This window comes from Agelaius phoeniceus, chromosome 7 (assembly GCF_051311805.1).
Source record: "Agelaius phoeniceus isolate bAgePho1 chromosome 7, bAgePho1.hap1, whole genome shotgun sequence".
Classification (NCBI taxonomy): domain Eukaryota; kingdom Metazoa; phylum Chordata; class Aves; order Passeriformes; family Icteridae; genus Agelaius; species Agelaius phoeniceus.
The window spans coordinates 44,386,927-44,404,384 of record NC_135271.1 but is presented as its reverse complement, the minus strand read 5'-3'; the positions used below and the strand labels follow the sequence as shown (position 1 = coordinate 44,404,384).

The 17,458-nt window shown below is 40.1% G+C and overlaps 2 protein-coding genes across 9 annotated transcripts in view; one reads left to right on the top strand and one right to left on the bottom strand.

The window, feature by feature from the left end:
• The first annotated feature begins 222 nt into the window (after positions 1-222).
• MAP3K19 (mitogen-activated protein kinase kinase kinase 19) lies at positions 223-12,450 on the top strand. Its single transcript, XM_054636553.2, is given in 10 exon segments — positions 223-965; positions 1,897-1,967; positions 2,474-2,558; positions 3,353-3,636; positions 4,209-4,252; positions 6,341-7,379; positions 7,382-8,778; positions 9,926-10,075; positions 10,291-10,988; positions 12,193-12,450. Coding segments are annotated over 9 exon segments (3,804 nt in total). The 5' UTR covers positions 223-965; positions 1,897-1,927; the 3' UTR covers positions 12,260-12,450.
• Positions 12,451-13,645: 1,195 nt separating this feature from the next.
• The window catches only part of CCNT2 (cyclin T2), a 25,876-nt gene continuing 22,063 nt past the window's right edge, over positions 13,646-17,458 (bottom strand). For 7 of the 8 annotated variants that reach the window (XM_077181725.1, XM_077181726.1, XM_077181727.1 and 4 more), the window contains one exon: positions 13,646-17,458. This exon is cut by the window's right edge. Coding sequence is in view for 1 of the 8 variants with exons in the window: in XM_077181728.1 (XP_077037843.1) it covers positions 13,939-13,961 (23 nt within the window). In the remaining 7 variants the exon portion in view is untranslated. The other variant, XM_077181728.1, reaches the window with a different exon arrangement.

The following is a 17,458-nucleotide window of genomic DNA, read 5'->3' as shown; positions in this document are numbered from 1 at the left end:
GTGTTTCTCTTGGGCTCTCTTTCTTGTCGCGGTGGGGCTCCCGCACAGCCCGGTTCCTGTCTCCCCAGGCTCCCCAAGCCGTGTCTCTCTTTCCCGGCCGGCTGCAGCCCCTCACAGGACGCCCGCGGGCGCAGTCGCTTCGCACCGGCGCGAAGCTAAAGCGGGGACGGCTCCCATAGGTTCTCCGTCAGCGAGAGTCGAGAAGGGCTCCCTCAGACGTATGAGTAACACAGCCCTTGTCAGCCAGCCGGGGGCTGAGGTGTCCCCCAGGACTGGTGTTCCTGTCCCCGCCTAATCCAAAGCCTTCCCCGTCGCTTGTGTGCCTGGAGAGCGGTGAAATCCTTCTGGCATCCAGCAAAGCAGCTCCCTTAAACACACTTTTAACTGAGCTTGAGCCCACTATACCTCTTGTGTTTAGTCTTGCCCCTTAGCACAGTCTGTTACTTTAAAAAGAGAGGAAATACCCTTAAAATCTGCGGCTAGAAAGGAAATTACAAATACTCCTGAGGGGACTGAGTGCGAAGTAAAAATGACGTGAAACATACCAGGTACTAAAAGCATAAACGGAGGTAAACATAAGGTAGAAAAAGGCTTTGCTTTGTGTGCTGAGAGAACTTGTGATGGGAGCCTGAAGCGCCGCCGTTCGGCTGGGCTGTGTTTGTTTTCATCGGTCACTGCTGCTCTTTGAATTAAACTCCTGCCAGCCACATTCCCCCGGGCTGAGGGGGTTACCTGGGCGACACGGTGTAAACTCAGCAGCCGGAGTGCCAGCCGAGGAGCTGCCTCGGGAATGGCTCCTGCCTCCTCCGCACGCAGGGAAACAGCCGAAAATAAAACCAAAGTCTGTGCCATTGCTGCCGAATTCCTCGCTGGCCAGCGAAGGAAGGCAGCTGCGAGCTGAAAATGCTCTCTGATTTCCCTTTGGGTTGCTGCGCCTCTTTCAGTTTTCGCTGCTGAAGAACCAGGTAAGATTTGTAAGATTCTGCCTTCTTACAGAATATTCTGTTATTATTTTGGAGGGGTTTTTTGTGTATCGAAAAAAAATGGGACGTTTTCAGGAAGTCCACTATCTGACTCTTAACAGGCAAACATAATAGGATGAACGCTGTCAGGGATTATCTGGCCTTTAGCATGAGACATCAAGAGCGCTGGCTTCTCTAGCTACCTCTATAGCTAATTTCACTATCTTTCATTTGTATTCTTATCACTTGAAAAACTGAAGTTCACTATGTTTTTCAGGAAGACTCCCAAATCCATCAAAACTATTAACTGGGATTAATTTTCTTTTAAGGATTAGCCTTCTAGAATTTCAAAATTCCCAATCCTTTGACTCAACCCTCTCATGTTTCTTCTTTACCAGTCTGCACTTTCGGTTTGTTCTGTGTTGTTTAGGCCACTGTCCTCTTATGGCATCGTTAGAGTTGGAATTTAATCTTGGAAAAGAGGGTTGGTGTTTTTAGAAATATGAAGCAGCTCCCAGCACACTCCACACAGGCAAGAGCAGTGGTGACTGTGCCAGGGTCAGCATTACCCACACACAGCTGTGCTGACCAGGAGGGTGACAGCCAGCTCCTTTCCCACAGTTACTGCTGATTAGTCATAGGAAAAGAACATTGCAATCTTCTAATTAAGAGAAAAGCCTTTTCAAGTCAAGTTCAACATAGCATATGTTGTGCTTTTGCTTCTAAAAATTTGTTGCGGTTTTACTTCTAAAAATTTTCTGAGCTCTTTGGTTCTGTGCATTCACAGGAAAGGGATTAGATGCTGAATGACAGTGCTTTGGATAATTTCAAGTACTTTTAAAATGTTTCTGTCTTACTTTTGTCTCAAATAATGAAATATAATGTAACACTTGTTATATATGAATTGGAAATCAATTAACAGTTTTCTTTTCAGGTTTCTGGGCAGTAATACATTTAAGGACAGTATGTCTGACAACAAACAAAATAAGAGGAGAAGCAAAAAAGGTAGTCTAACCCAAAACTTATGTGTTGAAAGTGTAAAATGTAGATCTGAAGCTGGAAAAGTACAGTAACAACTTGAAATTTGGCTATTTGTCGAAACTTAGCAACCATTAAAAATACAAAACAAAGTCAGAGTAAGTTTCTACCTTTGTGAAGGCCTAAGATTTGGTTTGGTTTTCATATTTTTAAGTGCTCTACTTCTGTAAAGTTTCTGTCAATATTTGTCTTCTATTTCTATTCTCCTGAGATAGGAGCTGTAACTGGCTTTTGTAAGATGTCCTTTGCTTTTGTAGCCCATTGAATTAATAAAATTACCAAAGAAATAAAAATAATTCAAAATTATACATTAACATATCAAGAAATTACAAAAATTAGTGAAATGTAACTTGCTTTTGTTTCTTTTCCTGATACATCTTTATAATAATGTTTTAATGCCCCAAAATAACTGCATTTGCCACGTGTTACTGGAATTAATCTGCTTTTATGCAAATATTGATGTATTACTGCAGGTTGTGGAAGTGTTGTTACTTTTCAGAATGCAGACAATATAAAGGAAGAAATATCTCAGTCAGACAAAGCTCTAGGGAAAACCAGGTAAGAAGCATCAGTATTTAATGTATTTAATTTGCTCTTGGGTGTGCACAAATAGGAACAAAGAAGGTTTGTAGCCCAAATAAGAAAAATATCTCCTAGACATTATTTACAGCTCTATATGTTGTGTAGTGTTTATCTCTTCCCAATATCAATTATTGGCCACTGCTGGAGGCAGGATATTGCAATAGGTGAACAAATTGTTTGGTACAATAAAGAAATATGGTAGATGGTTATTTGACTTATTAAACCCAGACAATAGTCTTGTACACAGCTTTAAGAATAACTTAGACTGCACTTCTATACCTTTTTTCAGTCACAGTATTTATCTTTTTCCACATTTTTCATTCTTCAGAAAACAGGTGGCAGAAAACTGAGGCTTGTCTGCACAGCCTCTGTTTTTTCAGGCAGGCCATAGCATATTTTGTTATTAACAAAGGCACATCTGGCCTTCAGAATTCTTCTGACACACTCTCCTGATGATTCATAAAAAGTACACACTGGAAGCAATCAATTCTTGTCAAGAAGAGGAAGGTGAACAGTATGTTTTAGCTTTCTCTTGGTGCTTGGTTAACACGGTTTGTCATTCAATCTCCCTTGCAGTCAACCTCTGCATTGCAGTCTGCTATTTCCAGACAGAGTCACAACCCTAGAGATAAATAAAGAAAAGACACTTTGACATTCTGGGGTCTTACAAACCTCTTGGTGACATTAATCACCAGCCATATGATTGTTTGAACTGGCTCCTCCCACTTATTTTTGCGCTGTATTTTGGTTACTTTTGTTTTGCCTTTTAGCCAAATTGCACCAACATCCCGAGCATGGCCAGACCAACAAGTGGAATGTTTTCCACAGCATTGTGGAATGTTTTCCAAACAAGTGGAATGTTTCCCAAGTAAAAATCAGACAGCATTACCCAGGAGACAACACACTTCTTTACCTTTGTCCTCAAAGAAAGAGGACGTGGGATGTGGCTTTGACTTCAGCTTTCTGCTGCAGACCTCATGCCCAGAATCTAACATTTCAACAGCATCTATGGATTTAGATACTTTCCAGATAATAAAAGCACAAATGCAACCAAGTAAGTTCAATTTGAAAAGTCACAAACTTCATATCTAGTTGTATATTAGTTATCATATTGCCTTTATGTCTTTTGCTGTCTTCAGGGAGACTTCAGCTGTGCCAACCCTCTTCTTTAATTCTAAGTTTGTGTGTGTTTGCAGAATGAAGGAGATAAAGAGAAGCAATGACAAATTTCACCATTCCTGCTACTCTGTGTTGTGACACTGAGCCACAAATGTGGAGTGTAATTCTCTGTGCATGGAGTGATGGCATCTTTCTCCCTCATACTGGCAATATTAATTAGCTACATACTGTGGGTAGCAAACATCTACAATTGAGAAGCATTTCTTTAAATTATTAGTGTCAAAATATTTTCACATTATCGTATTTTATTGTTTTCTGTGGAAAATGGAATTGTGAAGTTCAGTATCACAATTAAATTTAAACCTACAACTGCACTGCAGATTTATAGCACAGTCCTGCAACCAGAGACAGATCTTTGAACACGACAATTTGAAATTAATTTATAAATGTGAATTGTACTCTGTTTAAAAACATCAAATTAAGTTTTCATTTGTTTTGATTTTTAAGGGTTAACTGTAACAATGCTAAAAACCAGGAACAAGAAATCTGAGGTAAGAGAATGTTATGTATAAAATGATCACTGGCAAAAATATTATATCCTTTCAAAATCTTAAAAATACAAATACTGAAGTGGTGTAGGTAGTTTTCTTAGTCTTAGAGTGTTGTGGGTTTTTTTTTAAGAATGCAAAATATTTTAAAATTTGTTTTATATATGTGTGTCAGCAAATCTTGAGGGGTATATCAACAAATTATTAGTAAGATGTTACATCAGAGACTTCTGGAGATAAAAGGTTGAAAGTTCAAAAGATATAAAACCTTTAGAAATATGTATATTAATTAAAATATGCATCTTAATTGTTAAATTAGATGTCTAGTTTTGGCAAACCCCCCAACACTTCTTTGAAATGGTAATTTAAAATTGAAGTTGAATTCTAAAATAGCCTTGATATTAGATGATTGATGAAATTTACTGTGTTAGCAAATAAAAAATAGTCTTTTAGAATTAAACATACTTTACATAAGATTTTGTGAAAAATGTAAATAGGATTACACAAAATTTTTATACCTAGAAATAGGCTCACAATTTTACATCTCAGTGCTTCACACCACTTTAAATATACTGTATTTAGAAAAAAAGAGAATTTGGCCTTCATGTATATTAATTAATAGCCTTTTGTAGAAAAGACTCAACTCATTGAATCAGATGTAACTTCAGTGAAACCATCACAGAATACAACTGATCAAAGGAAAAAAGTGAAGAGAAATATGAAGTTGGAGCAAGATTCTGACACAGGATTATAAAAAGGGTTATGGAAAAAAAAAACCCAAAGCATTTGGAGAGAAATATTTAAGAAAAATAATTTAGCTGGCATTGGTGTGATTTAATGCAGCTTTATTTCATGTCTTGGGCTTTCTAGAGGTGTATCCTTTGGGATAAACTGAGCATTCATATCAATGCCATGCATGCTGCTCAAAGCCTTCAGAACTGTCAGCTGCAAACCAACACATTGCTTTCCCTGGCATGTTCAAACCTCAGTTTGCCCTTGGAATGCAAACCAAAAATTGCCTGCAGATTGCAAACTGATGTTGAATATAGACATGCAAATGAGCACTCAGAGCAGATGACTGTGTGATTATTTCTAGGGCATTCATTTGCATAAAAATATTCATTTCCTATAAAGTAAAGAACAGAAATACTATTTTCAGAAAATCATTTGCACTGTTCATCTGAATAGTCCAAACAAAGTACTCAGTTTCTTTGAACAGTTTCTCTACTCCTTCAAATGTACATGCTACCTTTCAACAAATGTGGTGGGGAGCAGAGAGGAACAGTAAAACACATCCCTGACCCAAGAGACTTCTGTGCCAGCTGCCTTTGGTTTTATCCATTTCACTTCACTGCAAATCCAGTGCAGACTGTGCTGTCTTCCAGTGTACCTAAAACTGTGAGCTACATCTGTGGCCATTTCACATGGATCTACATCTTTAGATTTAATATAAAGTACCTTAAAGTCTATGAGTAATTTGTTAGAATTGTTTTCTCCAGGGATGCAATAGCATTCTGTCACAATGGTCTAGTTTTCCTTTTGAAAAATTGCTGACATGAGCTCTGGTTCCATTGAGAATATAATTAATGGTGTCAGCACATGTTGGAGGGTTACATAAACAGATTTTAAATCTCAGCATTACAGTGGTGCTCTCATTCAGGGAGAGTGCACAGTGAGAGAGGAGCTCTGGCACATGAAGCCACTGCCCAGCCTTTGAATTCCTGTAGCAAACATGAAGTGCCACAAGGCAGAGTTAATAACTGACAAGAGGATTTGTACATGTGGACAAAACTTACTGGTTCTAAATCATGGACAATGACTTGTGCCTTAAAGCAAAAGATCCCACTTTCTGAACTAAGAAATTCTTAGAAGTAGTTCTGGATCTGAGACAATTAATGCAAGTAATATGTGAAAAATAATGTATTATCTCAGGAGTCTGATATTATACTTCATAATAGGTTTAATATAGAAATATATAAAATAATAATAATTTTCTATTTTTTTTCCTAATTCTATTTGGCTCTTAGAGATTAGTTTTTACCTGTATCTGTGGTGTAGCACACTATTAATGGTTTTTTATGGAAATTACAGTTTCATTTGCCACCAGTGACATGTCAGTCTGTAAGAACAATTCATCTTGCTCCTCTAAAGGATGATATTGTCAATGAAAGCAGAAACATCCAAAATATTTTAAATATTATGAACTCTATTCCTCAGCCTATAAAACCAGTTACTAAATTTTATCAGTACCAGTTAGACAACTTACTAAACAGTTACAGTGAAAAGTCATCAGAATTGATCATGGCTACAATTTCTGATAAGTTCACTCCAGTGAAGGACCTGTACTACTTCAGCATTAATAACTGTGATAAGTACCTCAACAACAAGAAGGAAGAAATCCAAAGCCATTTAAAGTGGGGGGAAGCTGGTGTAGCAATTTACACAGAGAAAAAGAACCAGGTGAAATTCCAGTGTGCAGTGGTTTGTGAGAACATCAATCTTGTGAGCCAAGCCAGGATGTGGGATCAGAGTCATCCCCAGCTGAGCTCAAGTCGTGCTCTGGTGAACTCTGGCATGTTTACAGCCCAGGCAGCATTTCCAGTGTCCAGCAACAGCAATGCCTCCAGAGCTGGCAAGGAGCAAAACAGAGCAGAGAACTGCTGTAGCACTGGTCTGCAAGAAGGGAATCCTACACTGATGATGCTGGATTATAGAGCACAGGAAGATGCTGAGAGTGCCAACCTTGTGCTTTACAATCAGGATTTAGATTCTTCCTGTAAACATGAAGTAATAGAGGCCTACCAAGGCTTGGAAGATAATTCTGTAGTTGCAGTAATTCCCTTGAGAGTAGAAGCTCAAGATCCCTCTGGAAAACAATCAGAGAATCAAGTCTGTCTCTCTGAATCTGAAATAGAAAAAGAAGCCACATCAGAAGCAACTTCAGAGGAGCAAAGTGAGCTCGTAGCTGTTGCTGATGTTATGCTCTCTGAACAAGAGCAAGCCAGGGAAGCACACACTGCTGAACAACCTGCCACAAAAAAGGGTGGTGTCTGTACCCTGCCTCCTGGTGTTCCTCAGAGCCCCAGTGTTCTTGCTCACAAAGAAAATGACAACAATAAACTAAAGATGAATAGAAATATTCATTGAAATCTAAAATAAATAATAAGATAAAAGTATCTGAAGACTTAATTGCTTCTGAAGAGGCTACCACAAAATCAGATGCCAAGAGTCAGATTTTTCCATCTTTGGAACTGACAAAAGTGAAATCTGAGACTTCCATGAAGTGTCAGAAAAAAACCACTCAAGGACACAAAGGCCATGTTGCTCAGAGTGCTCAGAAAATTAAAAAGCAAAGTTCCTGCAGCTGCAAAAATTCAGTTGTCTTAAAGAAACATGTTACTCCACTTTGTCTGCCACGTGTACCCTCTGCTTCAGATTTTGTAGATCTGAAATACACTGACATGTTCAAAATAATAAATTCAGATGACCAAGGCCCAGGTATTTATGAAATGTTTGGAACTCCTGTTTATTCCCGCATGAGAGACCTCGATCAGCACGAGGGCAGGTTTTATAGAGGTGTTTATTCTGTTCCACCAGGAAGATGCACCTGCAGATCTGCCTGCAGATCAGGGGGAGAAAGCAGAGTCAGAAACACTCAAAAGAAAATACATTCCAAGCCAAAGAAGATCACACCTGGTGCTAAACAAAAGCAGAAAGGTTTGATCACGAAGGACAGAAGGACCAAGCTGAGTGAGAGCCACACAGAGCAAGATAAGGCAACAATTGACTTAGATTTTCAAACACACACCTTGAGTAGCACAACATTGTTCCATGGAGACGTGGATCATCAGCTCACATTTTTAGAAGAGCTTTCACAGTCAGCTAAGCAAAATGAAATGTTTACGAATTCAAGCCTCTCAACTATTAAAGAAGTTTCTTTGGAGCAGTTGTTAGACAGCCAGGATAAATCCAGCCATCAGGGAGCTGCTGCCTTCAGCCAGGATTTCCTTCAGCTCAGTGATCAAGGCTGCAGAGAATGTGTTGCTCCAAGTGGCAGTCTGGTAACAGCAGAGCAGGACATCTGTGAGCCCCAGTGCAGGGGGGATATGGATGGTGGCAAAGGCTGGGAATCACACCAGGACTCCAAGTCTGTCAGTAAAAGTGAGTTGCCCTTTTCAGATAGACTGGAATGTCAGTCCCCTACAAAAATATTAGATCACAGTTGTGCAAACACACCTCAAAACAGTGGTTTGGCAAATGAATTGACTCAGCCTTCAGTGATTTGGACAAAAAATGCCAAAAGCCCCAGTTCCCAGACAAGTCAAAACATTTCTTCCTGGTCAGATGCTGAGGATGTGACTGATGAGTTGCTTTGTTGTCTGGCCAAAGAATTGCTAATGCTTGAAGAAAAAGACACCAACTCTTCAAGAACAAAAAATACATATTCTAAAATACAAAACACACAGAGTGAAGAAGAGGAGAATATGATGAATGGAGATGAAGCAATAATAAAAAGTGCTCTAGAGAAGGTAAAAGTAATTTCTTCTTGTAACTTGCTAAATAATTTGAGTGATGCTTCACACAAGTTTGGATGAAAAATGGGAAATATGTGCTTATTAAAGAGATTTATCAAGTCTTTTTTCCTTGGGCCAGCTGCCCACTGATTGTTCCAGTGCTCTGTTGAATATATCTGTGTTAGAGGCTGCATGTCAGGACACAAGCCAGAAGGTACTAAAGCATGACAGGAATAGCTGCCAAAGCTTATATAAATTGACAAATTGCAGTGAATAAAGAGAATAGGCTGTTTGAAGACCTTGTATAAAAAGGTTTTGGGCAAGGCAAGAGCTAGAGATCTGGACAGGAATATGAAAGGACACTACAAATAGTCTTGCATATCCAGAATGAGTCTCTGAGTTAAACCAGATACTTCTATAGATATGAACCATAGGTATTGGTTTATCAGACAGACTTATCCAGTTTAATTAATGCTTAATCAAAACTTCAAGCTCAGAAGGCTCAGATTTTGGCCCCCAAGTCAGCTGCATGCCTTCACCTACTAAGGTGTTTCTCTACCAGTACTGCTTCTCCTTGGTCCTGTAAGCTCTTTGTCCATATCAATTACAAATTTATAAGGAAATGTCTTTTACTGCATATTGATACCCTCCCCTGGGCTTCTGCAGACACAGGTGCCAATTATAGCTCTGTTCTCACTTCTCCCAGGGAGACCCATGGCTAGAGGGGATAATTATTGCCATCTTTCTGAAGCAGTCTCTTCTTCCTGGGAATTCATGGCCTGTTATTTTCATCAGCCTTGTGTTGTGTGTGTTACTTAGAGCATGATGATAGCCATATTCACCCTTCAGCTTAGCAAACTGTGAGACCAAAAAAGAGAGTGTATCCTGCTCTTTTAAGTGCTTTTCTGTCCTGGTGTCAATGGAAGATGTCATGCTGTAACCTTCTGGTCATGCACTGTTGTGATTTATACTTGAAATATTTATACAGCTTTACCTAGTGTAGCAATTCTATCAATGACCTGGGCAATTTATATATATATAAAAATCTAGAAAGTATAGTCATGCCAGGAAAAATTACTCCTTGTGAAAAAAGGGGGGGCCAAATGAAGCCTGTCTTTTCCTCTCTGCTTTCTCCTCACACTGACCATCATCTTTCAAGCAGAGTTACAGTAAAGCCTTTTTGGCTTCAAATGAAGAAAAGGGCCTTCTAAACTTTGATGAATCTCCTAAATTACCAAGAAGCAGTTTAGCTGCCAAAGATCCTATCACATGGACAAGAGGAGAAGTCCTTGGAAAGGGAGCCTATGGCACGGTAAGTTAATGTCAGAATATGCTGAGATGTGTTGGTCATCACTGAGCTACATCTTGTCTTAAAAATAGCTGTTGTCCTATTCAACAAATGGGTTAAATGTTTTGGATTATACAGTGAGATATGAAACATGACAAGCACAAAGCTTTTATGTAAAATAAGTAAATGCACAAGTTTTGCCTCGTGTCTTGTTTTGATAAGTGCTGGTTTCGCTGTAGGTGTACTGTGGTCTGACAAGCCAGGGACAGTTGATAGCTGTAAAACAGGTGGTGTTGGATACATCAGATCAACTCACTACAGAAAAGGAGTATCAGAAGTTCCATGAGGAAGTTGATCTTTTGAAGACATTGAAGCATGTAAATATTGTAACTTATTTAGGAACTTGCCTGGAAGACAACATTTTAAGCATATTCATGGAGTTTGTTCCCGGTGGCTCCATCTCCAGTATTCTGAATCGCTTCGGCCCCTTGCCAGAAGTCGTCCTGTGTAAATACACCAAGCAAATTCTACAAGGGGTTGCATATTTGCACGACAACTGTGTGGTGCACAGAGACATCAAAGGCAACAACGTGATGCTCATGCCCACCGGGGTGATCAAGCTGATTGACTTTGGCTGTGCCAGGCGCCTGGCCTGGGCCAGCCTGAGCGGCACCCGGGGCGAGCTGCTGCGCTCTGTGCACGGCACTCCCTACTGGATGGCTCCAGAGGTCATCAGTGACTCTGGCTACGGCAGGAAGTCTGACATCTGGAGCGTGGGCTGCACAGTGTTCGAGATGGCAACAGGCAAACCCCCTCTGGCTTCCATGGACAGGGTGGCAGCCATGTTCTACATCGGGGCCCACCGGGGGCTGATGCCGGCCCTGCCCGATCGCTTCTCCAGCGCTGCCGTGGAGTTTGTGCACGCCTGCTTAACCAGGTAGGGAGCCTGAACTGGAGAATGGAAGGGAAAACACGGGGAGTTGGTGTTCTGGAGATGGCTCATGGGAGCTCAGGTTGTGGTACATAAGGTTTATTGTAAATGTATAGGCTTTTCAGCATTTCAGGAAAGCCTTTTATCCATATCTATATCCGTATCTATATCTAATACATATATAAAAGAGCTTTACTCTTTATAATGGTATAAAAAAGCCTTCACAGATTCTCTTTTTGCAGGTCTTATACTCATAATTTACTTTCCCTGTAATTTTCATGAATAAACATGGCACTGTTGAGTTTTGGACAAAATGTTTGATAAATTTCTTTGCTGTGCTTTGCTGTTCCAGTATTGTTTGAGTTTGGTCTATGTCAGACAAGTTGTTTTAAGGACAGTATTCTAAATGGAAGTGGAATGGAATTAAGAGAGAATTTTTAAGAGTCTTGTTTTAAAATGTGTTAAGTGATACCCACCAATTAGAGTTTGGGTTCTGGCCAAGCTCTAGCTCTTCTTGATGGAGTGATTGACAATCAACCCAGATGTTTTCTGCATCAAAAAATATTCAAGCCCTTTTGGCTTGAAGTCTAAGTCTAAATTAAGTCTAAATGGACTTAATTCTTGTCTTCTGCAGTGGAAAAATCTATTATCACTGCCAGTCCAGGAAACACATACCTATTTCAAACATAATACTTATTAGAAACACAAAGTTCTCTCTGTAAAACCCCAAACCACTAGCATTCACACATTATAAGAATTATTTTTGTGGTGTTTGTTTTGTTTTAAACAAAGCTATGGGCTTCTTAAAATGTATGACATTGATTGGAGATGACAGAACAACCTGACTGACAGAGGCTCAAACAGATAATTATCACCTTTCTTAAATACATTGTTCATGCACCTGAAATAGCCAAATCAGCAGAATTATTCAAAGATTTGAAAGGATTTTAGGGGAATAAGGAATGATTTCATTAATAATAAAATATTTTAGTTTTTAATTCATAAATTCCAACAGTCTTTTCCCTTCAAGCCTCCCTTCCTTTCTATCAACTTTCCCCAAAAACCCCTAAAAATTAGTCACGAATGGATAAATAATAATAATAATAAAGACTAATTTTGCAATTAGGTTTTTACAGGTTTTTGAATTAGATTTTACATCACAGGCATAGATATTCATTTTATATACTGATTTGTGGAACCTTCAATGCAGAGATCAACATGAACGGCCTTCTGCTCTGCAGTTGCTGGACCATCCCTTTGTGAAAGGAGGACAGTGAATTTTTCAAAACTCTTGCCAAAGGAGCATGTATTTTCCATGGAAAAGATTTTCACTTGTGGAAAAAAGACCAGAAGGAACTGGATTTTAACATGACAGCAGAAATACTGGAGGGAGAGCAGTCGTGTTCAAGGAGTCTGTAATTAGGCAGCAGTGATTAAAGAGTACCTGTTCTGCAAGGCCTGTCCTTCACTGTGAACACAAGGCCACGTTGTGTTGTATCTGGGGAGACTTAAAAGGAAAATAAAGTCACCATCACTGGCATGCAACAGGCCAGGTAAGCTGGAATGTCTGTAAAATCCTGTGGAATAAGCTATGGGCAGAGAGCTCTGCACCTTGGAGATGGGTAATGAGTGTGAGGAACCTCAGACCATCTACTGGCATGAAACATACTGAGGCTTTTATTCAGTCAGGTGGGCCCTTCTGTTTTACTGGATGGGCACTTCCATTTTTAGCTGGTGAATGAGGTTTTTAGGTACATAGATCAGCCCTGTGTTCCTGTGGCCCTGAAACTCCACAGGATACTGTGGTGCTAATTGCAAGAGATAATGATCTGAGCCATGGGACTGCCTGTTTTAAATAAACAGTGCATTTTAGGGGCACTTTCAGGTCCCAGAAGGCTGAGGTTGGAAGGGGCTCTGGAGATGCTCTGGTCCAGCCCCGTGCTCAGAGCAGGGCTGATTGCAGCAGGTTGCTCAGCCCTTGTCCCATTGACCTTGACTATGGATGGAGACTCCCCAGCCACTCCAGGCAACATGCTCCAGTCTTTAACCCCCTCATGGTAAAAGTGATTTTATGTTTGAGGACTGTCTTATAGGTCAAGTTGTCCTGTTGCCCCTTGTCCTGTCACTGCTAGAGTCTGGCTCTGTCTTCCTTTACTCTCTGAAAACCTGAAGTGTTTCTCTGACCACTGCAGTGAGCACTGTCTGTGACTGGGTGACAGAACAGAGCCCCTCTGCACTCCAGTGGTCTTTATACTTAGTAGAACTAGCTACTACTAACTGCACAAAATTAAATAAAATCTAAAAAGCATTGTTAAGTACTAATAAAGCAAAAAAAAGCAGGTGTTAGTATTTATAATGTCCTTTTGTTGATAAGGCTTCTTCCTATCAAAATGGGGTAAATCTTTAGCCTTTGTGAGCAGCCAGGCTCCCGGAAGAGAGGCAGTAAAACTCAGCCCTACAACTGTTCAGAGCTGAGCTCTCAAGAATCCAGGACACTGACCTCAGTGTCAGCTCTGATGGAATGTGAACATTACAAAAGCAACTTTCCTCGGAGTGCTAAACATCTTAGTTACTTAAATAGCTTTCAAACTTTATTTTGTCCCAGTAGTCAGTCAATCTCCTGACTTCAGAAAGTCAAGTCTATAAAAGCAAAGAGAAATCAGTACTTCTAGCAAAATTCTTTATTAATAGTTCTGTGGGTATAATGTCACATAACAATGACAGAACATTATGCCAGTATAAGAGAAATCCTAACATCACAGTAATCTTCAAAGTTCAAGCAGTTAACAGTCCTTTTTTGAGGAATATTGATTGGTGCTCATGCCAGACATCCATGGCAACATCATGTTAAAGTATCTTCACGTTAAAGTACCTTGCAGAATAAAGGCAGGAGCCTGGGCACGTGAGCTCTAGTGGGATGTACATAATTCCATGATGTGTACTAATTCTTCTCAGATTAAGGTAGAGTCTTCAACAAAGCTGCAAAGTAAATATGAGGGTTTATTTAGCATGAAATGAAACTGAGATGAGAGTCATAAGCAAAGAAAGAATGGGAATGCTCTAGAATATATAATTAATCAAAAAAAAAGGTCGGCATTACAAACCCTCCTTCTTATGCACAGCTTACAAGCAAAACTAACATCTCTTGTTAGAGTTCTCCAATATTAAGGTTACTAGTTATTTGCAATTTGTCATGTTTAATCCAGTTAATTACACTGAACATAGTCATTAGAGGTTTGTAAAACTTGAACCTGAGGTTTTAATCAAAATGTGAAAGCACATTTTTGCTTTTGCTTAACCAGACTTCAAGAATGAGGTGTCAGTTTAAGGCCAGCACTTGCAACAAAGGTATTTCAGTTTAATCAGAGCTGTGCTTGCAGCAGAGCTCAGGGCCCAGCACAGCTAAACCAAGCCCTGTGTTAATCTGGGGAGCCTTGGGGTGCTTGGCTGAGCTGGTCTGGTGGAGCAGCCTACAAACAAGTCTAAATTTGCATATTTCTTACTTGAGGAGATCAGAGATTTCCACACCAAAATCCAGGTGCCTAATTCCAGGTATCCAGTGTAACAAGGGGAAAGGGTGTGAAATCCTGAAAACCGTTTTGTTTCCATGATACTACTCAGTGAGCATGGTCACACTTTGCTTCGTGATTTATAGCGTTGGAGCAGGGTTTAAAGGCTACACCTTCCTTTCTGAAAGCAGTAAGGACCCATGACAGTGCATACAGCCCGCCAAGGCCTTGCTGTGACTGCAGGTTTCAAGGTTTGGAGCTAAGCCCTCAGCAGGTGAAGCCACAGCCCTGTCCCGGTACGAGCGCAGGGGCAGCCGGCGTTTCTCTGGCACCGTAACGGGAGCCGCAGAAGGGCGGGGCCACACGCAGGCCGACCCAGCTGAGACACGGCTCTGAGCTACCACCAGCAGCAGGGTGTCAACATTTGCACCTGAAAATGCACACGTCTGCCTCTCTTTCCAAGGAAGCAGAGCCTGGTCCCCGAAAACACAAGAGTCTCTTGAGATTATTTGGGTTCAAATTTAGTGCTGGTCCACAAAGCTCAGTGGGAACCCATGCAATTTCTACACCACTGCTACCAAAGCTCTGGTTCTTGCACACAGGCAAAGAACCAGCGTTCTCCCACGGAAGGGCCTCCAGGACACACTCCAGTGCCTTCCCCCTCCTATTTCTCCCTTCCCACAGGGACCTGCACCACGGAATTTTAGAGGTTTGTACAATGTACAAACCACAATGTCTGAACTACAGCAACACCAATGTTGTTGTTACAAGTGCAGGAGTAGAGGGGAGTCAAAACCAAGCACTGAGTATCACGGTTATCAATTTAGTTTGGATTTGTTACTTCAGAAGCCAGAGAAAGTCACTCCCAGTAGCAGTGGGAGAGAAGACTCCTGGCTCTAATTATCTCTTTAAGGTGTAAGGAGTTCAGCCTTTTAGAGAAAGGAGGAACGAACTAGCTCGTTCAGTCTGACATAACCTCCAAGGCTCAAGACATAAATTTTTAGAACTCATTATGCTTATGTGCATTTACATAAAATTAAAGAAAGCAAACAAAGTCTTTGTCCACTTTCCCTGCAAAACAAGGATGGGGAACCCTTCCACATAAGGTTTAAGAATGCATGGCGTAGCACTGCCACCCACCCCCTCAGTGCTAAAAAGAGAAATAATACTGAAAACCCCTCCCCTGTTACTACCCTGCACAGGCTCTGCCTCCAAGGTACAGAGAAGGAGCAGCGTAAGGTAGCACAAAATGTCTAGAATTTGCTCTTCAGGTACCAAATACCTGATCAATGTAATGGAAATAAAGGAAAAAAGTAAGACTTCAGACTTTCCAGCATTCCATTATTTGAGTGATTTGATGACAACTAGCAATGCTTTGCCAATAACTGAAAGGGGATCTTAGTGTTTACTAATGAAGTTGGAAAAATTAAACATAGGAAAATGGGATCATTTCTGCACAGTAGAGGTGAGGTAGGGAATTTTATTGAAAATACTTTTTTTTTTACAAGTTCTTAGAAATAAACTTTTCTAATCTCACACAAACAGCTGTACCTCAAAAATTCAACTAAGCTATTATGAAACATTTATATTTACAGTTAGTCAAAAGAATATACAGAACTGCCATGTTATGCAAATAGCCAAGTACCAGCTCACAGTGAGATACATCACCCCAGTATTCCCACCATCAGGAAGATTCAACATACCAAAGAATCTCACTATTCTACAAACCTCATTGCACAAAGAGGGAAGATTTTTAATAGTGTTGTAGCAAGGTCTCCACTACAGCATCATTTTACAAATTACATAATTCATGTACTCAAAATTTTAACAAAAAATCTGTAATAAGTGATGAACAAAGTAATAGTGTTGACTATGAGCCGTTTATTGCATTTATTCAGTCATTCATGTGAGGCCGATGCCGATCCCAATAGTTTGCATTCATTTCCAACACCTCAGCCAGGCTGCAATTCACACCATTCACTAATTTACAGTGGGTTTCAGTCAGCAAAAACTAGTGGCACCTGATTGCATCCCCTCTCCCTCCCTCTCAGTCCTAGGATCACCACATGGAATTCAGACACAAACACACAGACAGTTTTACCTATTTACAATTACATTGAAAGCCAAACCCCATGAGTTTTATGGACATCCTGTACAGAGAAACCAAAACCCACTATTTGGATCTCAATGTAACATAGCAACATTTTGTCCACCACATTTCACAACTTCCCAGAATCAAAACAGGTAATAGTTTTTTTTGTAACAGCACCATAGGAGGAAGGCCTATGCTCTTTTCCAAGGTATATTAGACAGGCACTAGTTACCATCCAGACATTTTAACTCCAGGTTGTGACAGCAACTGCTATATTTACAGTACAATATATTGCTTATCCAGAGTGGCTGTATAAGATGCATTTCCTGGCACAATTATTTAAACAGACACAAAAAGAAAGTACTGTAGTGCTTCAAAGACAAAGACAGTTTCCTGCTATTTCATGAGTCTGCCCAGGCTCTAGTTTAGGACAGTTTATAATGCAGATTACATTGGTTACAAATCAGACCCAAGAGTAGCACAGAGATGGAAAGGAAAGTGACTATAAAAGGATAGAAAATATTCAACAATGCAGAAGTTTGTAACAAGAAGTTACATCCCGAATGTAGAAAAATAACCAATTCAGGAGGGATAAGACAGCTTTGGATTTTGTACACGGGCCTTGACTTACACTAAGATATAGCAGAAAATGCAATCAGGTTTCCATTTAAATATTCCTTAAGTGTAAAAAAAGTATTCATAGTTTAAATAAAACTTATTCAAGTAATTACAAGCGTTTGCATTACTGGAAACAGAGTATTACATAGTAATTGAGATACCTGTAGTTACATCATACAGCAACTACCAACCAGGCTGATACTGAACAGTTTTCTCATTTAAAGCACAGGTGAGTAAATAACTGGAGGGCAAAGCTG